The sequence below is a fragment of the Adelges cooleyi genome, unplaced genomic scaffold (assembly GCF_023614345.1).
Source record: "Adelges cooleyi isolate 19-005CV unplaced genomic scaffold, UGA_ACOO_1.1 ACOO_flye_CR_arks_rails_tigmint_CR_PRNA_21, whole genome shotgun sequence".
In the NCBI taxonomy this organism is placed as follows: Eukaryota; Metazoa; Arthropoda; class Insecta; order Hemiptera; family Adelgidae; genus Adelges; species Adelges cooleyi.
Window position 1 is genome coordinate 13,490,707 of NW_026095871.1, and position 7,746 is coordinate 13,498,452.

A 7,746-nucleotide genomic window follows, 5' to 3' on the forward strand; every position below is an offset into this window, starting at 1 on the left:
AAAAAAATCTCACATTTTTTTTTTGTTTTTACTGCCCCCAGCTTTAAATTGAGAATAATGTACTAAAAATGTTAACTGGTCGGAAACCAGGTTTGGATAACTATTTTTAAAGTTGTTGAATTTTCAAGTTTAGGACAGAAGAAAAGGTGGAGTGTAGTATTATTTTATCAGCACGCACTTCCTCTCCCACCCTAACTTTTAAATTATTATAACTTTAAAAATAGTTATCCATTAATGAAATTTATGCATTACCATTTAAGTTTCAAAAGTTGCTATCGAAAAAACTAAGCTGGGACGAGGGTAAAATATAGTGATCTTAGTTACTTTCTTTTACTTTTATTTAAATATATCCATATAACTTTTCAGTCACATAATCATTTATCAGTTTTGTACAATAATATTAATTAAATAATTTATTCAAAATACATTTTTATGTATTCTCGTCATCGAAAAAAAGAAACCGCCACTTTAATAATAATCGCCTCCTTACCAATGTACCTGTTTCAGGCCACGATATAATTATACAGTATTATTTGTTAAAATTAATTTCAGACGTTTAGAAGTAAAGCTAAAATATACATTTAAAAATATGGAAATATTTTAAGGTACACAACTGCTTTCAATAATCAACAAAATGAATAATGGGAAATGATTAAACAACTTCTTATTTAGGAATCGGACACAGTATCCTGGGGTTAAAAAACAAATCTGTTTAAATAAACAAATATAATAGCTAATTATATGTAAGTACATACATTTCGTATAAGCAATAATGAATAAAATAATGGTACTCACTATTCAAGGTCTATAGGTGATTATCTGTACTGAACACTATTGCACTGGGATTTATTAAACTGGTACGAAAAACCGAAGAGCTGGGTGTAGATACGTTTGTAAATTACATTACCATGTTTTTTTGCAAGGTCACCTTTAGAATTCCACGCGTAAGTTATACTAGTTTAACAACTTCGGAGATAATCTTGTTACTGCAGTGGTTTTCCTATTCATTCGGTAGGCAATGTAGTCTGCCCAGATCAAATCTCGAACATGACTCACAAAATTGTTGTAATAATATGATGCAGGTATTTAGGCTCAATGGACGTAAATATGTTAATAACTACGAGTACACAACAACAATTACTGTAATTTCTACACATAATATTATTATTCGGTTTATGCAATTAAGCAATAGCCTCGTAATTGCTTCTTGATTTTTTTTAGTAAATAACAACATAAGCTTAGAAAATTATAATATAGGTAAAAACTAATATTGCTTAAATATGTTGTAATAGTCACATTCATTATCCCGATTAAAATCTAGGGTGTCTAGTAAACTTTACTCATTCAATTTTTGATTACTAAATACAAATTTCAAAGTTAGTAATATATACTAATTTGGACTTCAATAGTTTTTTCATTGTTTTATTTTTATTTTTTAACACGAAATAAAAAGTCTGAAATGTTATTCATTCACGGGTGTTTTGCCAAATAAAAATGATTTATTTCAATAAAAAAGATCCCTAGAAAATAAAAGCTGTGGCCAATAATCGGATTTGAAAAAATACCACGGCGAAACGTAAATGAAAACAAATGTAGTTAGTATTGACAAAAAACTTTATTATTTATGAGATTTCAAACAGTTTTTAAATACTCGGTATCCAACGGTCATTACTTCCAATAAAAATATTTTTATCATTTATTTTTAGCTGTAAAAAATAATAATGATTTTAAACTACAGGATGTATCAGGATAATCTGTCACCTGATATATTTTATGTATCATTCTGACAGATTACCATGATACCTTATATTATAATATTCGTATACTACACAATGTTAAATTATGTTGATAATTTATTCTGACAAACAGGAACTCGCTTAGTGTTTATTTACTTAAAATAAGCATTCCAATTACCGAGACGGTTGATCATTTGAATTGAAAACTGGTTTAAAAATCTCTTTAGCTCGACATAATTAAAATTATTAAATAATGTTTATATGAGATAAAACTTTGGATATAGGTTCACAGTTATGAATAAGCATACGAGTATGACACCGTCGTGTATTTGTGTACAACTCGGATTATAAATCATAACCAGTCAAAAACCGTTTTTGATCAGATCGGTACTTCTTCCGGGAAACTACTATTACTAAGCATGTAACAGCGATAAACTTTGGAAAAATAAATGCAAACACTAATGTAACAATTTTAAGCAACAAAATAGCTGTAACTTGTTTTTTCTTAGTTTAGGACGTAGGCCGATCTAGGTAGTCATGATTAGAGTCTAAGTAGACCAATTTAAATTTTAGACCAAAAACACTTTTATGAATTAATAAATTAAATATTGTTCTTAAATGTATTTAAAAAATACTCTATACTATTTTTTTTATTATTAAACAAAATATGACCATGGAAGATTTAAACTTTAATGCTTATTCCCTATATAACCAAAGGTGCTGAATATTCATTGAATCGAAGAAAATGTATTTTTCGAGACATAAGGAAAAATATGAATTACACTCTTATAATAATTGTATAATTTTAAAATTAATATTAAAGAATAAACAAATCCACAAACTGACTAGTGACTAGTATATTATCATGTACATTTAAATTAAACGGGAAGTTAATGATTTTAGATAATCAGAATATTTTGCTATTTTCCTTTGGGCGATTATTTTACGTTACAAGTGAATATTATTTTGTTTATTAAACACTCATATATATAAATTAAGTATACATAAATTAAAGCGTCTAGTTTCTATTTTCTCAAACAACAAATAATTTCTTCAGATAAACGATTTTCAAACCAACCAACACAGTTTGAGTTAGTTATAAATTATATTCTATATTATTATTTTATTTGATAGGTATTCAATAATAGTTTTAAATAACATATAATAATGTGTAGCCACTTAAAAAAACACGTTTTCTAATTTCTTTTAGCTGGTTTTTAAACTAGACGTCACAATAATTGTATGTATGTATACTTAATATAATTAATATAATATTTATAAAAAGTGAACATTTTTTTTTTATCCAATAAATTAATCATTCACCAGACGAAATTTCCACCACAATTTATTAATTTTACATTGTAAAATATTTAAATTATAAAATACTATTCTTAAATACTAGTTTCTTAAAAAGTAAAATTATAACACAATAATATTATCGGCATTTTTTAGTAAACGCTCATTAATAGTTTATATTACTAATAGATAAATTATATAATAATAAATTAGTCTCTTATTGTGTTTATAACACAGGCATATACTTTTATAAACAAGTATTGTTTGTAGTATGTACATTGAACTATGTAAATACAAATGCAGTTAACGTGTTTAATAAACTGTGGATTGGCGGTGTGGGTGTAAGTGATATCAAACAATAAACAAAATGAAAACAACGTAGATCAGTGATTTCATCAATCAGGAAACCGAGATAGTATTACCACTTACGGTAACCGATCAACACATGTGACGTCGTTCGTTTTGCGCAAAAACATCTTTGCCGACATGTCGACCGTGATTTAAAGAAGTTTTAGGGTTTTCCAAATGTAGACTTCTCACTACGTCACGTCACATCGTAATTACATACATAATATAATAATATATAGATTATAGGGATCTACGAGACTACGGGTTAAGCGCAACGCGAAAAGTGTGTATTTCATACGTCACGGTTAGTCAAAAAATTAACAGTAACGATCAGTGACGATAATAGTATTTATCGCGATCATAATGGGTTGGCAACATAAATTATAATATCACGATTTACACGCCTATTGGGTAAAGTATGTACTAGGAAATGACCAGACCACACCACGCCACGAACGGGCAATGGGGAAACAATCCAGAGTCGCGGTTTTAATGACGACAATCGCCAAGATCTACGTCGCTCGTCCGAAGGTCACTCGTTATGCCCACTACCGAGCCGGTACAATAGTATTGGTTAACATTATAGGTAATACTGCAAGTAGTTGAATAAGTGGTTTTTAACGATTTTGTTAACACACAATGTATAAAAATAGTATTATGAAGACAAAACAAAAAACACACCCACTTGTCGACGAGTCGAATATAAAAAGACGTGGCCGTCCATCGGATGACCAGTTGACCACTGTTCGCTGTCGTGTTAACAATAATAATATTTCAAAAATGGCATCACGGACCGTTCTTTTGGCCTGTGTCGTTGCAGCGACCGTTTTTGCTACCTGCAGTGTCTCTGCTGCTCCGAAGGAGGCTGTTCCGCAAAAGGCTGCTGTTCCGCAAAAGGCTGCTGCTCCGCAGAAGGCTGCTGAGTCAACAGGTGTTTACACCACCAAGTATGACAACATCGACGTAGAACAAGTGTTGGCGTCCAAAAGGTTGGTAAACAACTACGTTCAATGTCTTTTGGACCAGAAGCCGTGCTCTCCCGAAGGAGCAGAACTCAGGAGTAAGTATATAAGATAGAAAACTAAGATAAAAAGAAATCGTGCGGTTGTATTATACTTAAAGTCAGATGGAAAACTAAACGGATTGCCCATATTTTTAATACAAACAACCCGCAATTTTAATATTATTACTACGCTTTTAGCACTTAATTATATCACTATTTAAAGCTTACATTTTAAAGAAAAGTTGTGTTTTTTATTAAAAACAAATTCTACTACATTTGCCAATTTTCGTTAAAAATGATCTCACCTAACACGTAAAATACTTAAGTGGTTTGCAATATGGATTATCGTGGTATTCACTAGTCTGTTTATCTTAAACTGGGAATTGATTCAACTAATTGTACTCGAAACAGATGTTTATAAAAATATAGGCCACGTTCGTCCAAAACTGAGCCGCTACTTTCAGGAAATGATTTACTAAATATTAAATTATGTCTTCTAGTAGGTACTAAGTTGAAATGGCGCACTACCATTGTACTTTGCTGCACTCTACACAAAATACATTTTTGTTAAAAAACGTAGTCGAGTTCATTTGATAACGCTCTCGACGTGCGTTAAACTATAACTATCTTATACTAACTATGGTCACTTTTTTTTATTTTTAAACAGAAATTCTGCCTGACGCTTTAAAGACTCTGTGCGCAAAATGCAGCGAAAAGCACAAGAGCGTTGCTGTCAAAGTAGTGGGACGATTGGAAAAGGATTACCCGAAGGAGTGGAAACAACTTCGTGACAAGTGGGATCCAAAAGGCGATTACTACAAGAAATTCTTAGATTTTCTGGAAGAAGAAAAAAATAAGCCCGCTAAAGCTTAAAAAAACCAATTGTTAACCATTTTTTTTTAGATTATAATTATTATTTTAAAGCTCAACGGCTTTTCAGTTATCGTTTATATTACCAAAAATTGAAACATTTAAAAATTACCACAAATAAATATTTCAATTAATTGTTATTTAGAATGTAACCTGTATGTGCGAAGAAAATAAAAGAGTATAGTAACGTATTTTGTTATGTTATATTTATTTTGTAATTTATATTCATCTATAACATAAAAATGAAGAATAATAATAGTATTTAATTACATATACATTTTTTGAATTACATAAATATATATGTATATACATATATAGCAGTCATTTTAATTACGGTTGTATGTAATTGTTGTACTCTATAAAAACCGTATATGTGTTTAATAAAAATGAACAGATCAATATATTTTGATATCGTTCATAATGGTATTAACATTTAAAAATTATTACACACTAAGATATTATTTAAAATGACAATAGTTAATAGTAAAACTGTACGAGTATTAATAATAATTATTACAATTATTATTGTTCACATTATGAATACTTAATATTATATGTTATCCTACAACAATTTTTAATTATTACTATTACCGTGACCTAAACGAGATAATATATAGAGGCGACATATACACATTACTCGTGTATGTATATGTATATACATATTTATAAAGTGTATTACATATACAAAATCAAAAACTTAATATTAATATTACAGCTTGATGGTTCATATTGATGGTACCATTTTATATTTGCTTTTTTTAAATCTAATCAAAAAGAAATTTTCGAACTATATACATTATTATTATTATTATTATTATCATTTAAAATTAGTATGATCGTTATTATTATTATTAATATTATCCTTAAAATATTATTATTTTGTTTAATAATTATTAATTTGTGCTTAATACAATATTGAAGTGTTTATGACTAAACAAAAAAAAAGTTATAAAATAATAGAAAAAAATTAGTATGGTAAGGGTAATGACACAAAATTGCACAAGTAGAGTTGGTTAAAATAAGATTTGGTATTAAAATGTATTTTCCGGTAAATCGACTAGTGGGATAAAATTGTAGTCTCGCGGTATACAGAACTTTATCGTTTGTGAGAGTACTATTTAATCACACCCATTAAAATTCACTTTTTAACTTAGCTGAATCTTGTCTTAGTTAAAACTATCATATCCTTTACATATCAGAAGCAAGTTTTTTAGGTGGCTGAGCTGCGAAGAACAGAACAACGTTTCCTATGTATGAAGCTAAGAAAATGATGTACCCTGTTGTGTTTATATTACTGATGATACATAATGACGTCTTTGCGTTAATATTAAATGGATAACGGATACATCTTTTGTATGTTCTGCCAAACAACACATTTTATTGAGACCTTAACGAAATGTGAAATTAAAATACTACATCTGCACTTACAATGCATTTAACTAAAACGCGTGTGAGCTGTGTACACTTATTCAAAATAAATTTTACTGCAATAACAATCATTAGTAAACTGTGAGTAACAATTAGGTACAAACGTTTTGATTTAGTCGAAATAATGGCAAAAGTTGATAATATCGGAAAAATGTAAAGAAAAATAAATAATAATAATATTAACAAACAATTTATAAAATGTAAATAAACTATTCGATTGGCACAATAAAAAGCTTTTTAGACAAAGTATACAAAAAATAAATACACATAATAACATCATAGGTTAATCGTTTCGAAGATTAAGATACTGGTATTTTATACATTATAATAGTCATATTTTTAAATTGTTTTGATAGAAATTTCACAATTTACAGTTTAGGTATTTCAACAATTTGTGTTTTAATGAACGATTTATAGAGTATAGACAAATAAGCTAATATAATAATATAATAATAATCAATTTATCATTTAAAACCCTATAATATAAGTGGAACTAAATATAAATATAATTACAATAATAAAAAATTATACAGTCTTTCAATAGACTAGAAATAATTACGTAACAAATAATAGTCATATTTATAAGTATTAAATTTGATCGACTACATAAGTTCAAAAAGATAGGAAGTATGACAATCACAAAGAAAACAATAATAAAAAACCAACAAAATTTTAGATAAAAACCTAATAACTTTGAGTTAAACACCGTTAAGTACAGTGTACCTAAATGTTTATATATTATAACATAATATTATATTGATTATGACGTATGTGCATACAGAGTACTTAAAATTTCACGTATCGGTCATTTTTGTCTGTTGCATAACTATTATTTTGGCTAAAAACGTTTAATACGAATAATAACTTATCATAACTAAATAAAAAAAATTGTAATGTTTAATCTAAACATATAATTTATTATTTTAAAGAATGGATAGTTAGAAGGGTAACTTTAAAAATCAAATAGCGACTTACATATTTGATTTTCCCGTTAAAGCCAAAATGATGCAAGAATAATAATGAATTGGTCTATAACTAGTTTCGATCGAATACTTTTTGAGTAAT

At 28.0% G+C, this 7,746-nt stretch overlaps 1 protein-coding gene across 1 annotated transcript; it reads left to right on the plus strand.

Moving 5' to 3' along the window:
* The first annotated feature begins 4,095 nt into the window (after positions 1–4,095).
* On the plus strand, positions 4,096–5,444 carry LOC126835037 (ejaculatory bulb-specific protein 3-like). Its single transcript, XM_050567334.1, has 2 exons — positions 4,096–4,440; positions 5,051–5,444. Exons 1-2 carry the CDS (start codon positions 4,161–4,163, stop codon positions 5,254–5,256), a joined length of 486 nt encoding a protein of 161 aa, XP_050423291.1. The 5' UTR covers positions 4,096–4,160; the 3' UTR covers positions 5,257–5,444.
* Positions 5,445–7,746: the final 2,302 nt, after the last annotated feature.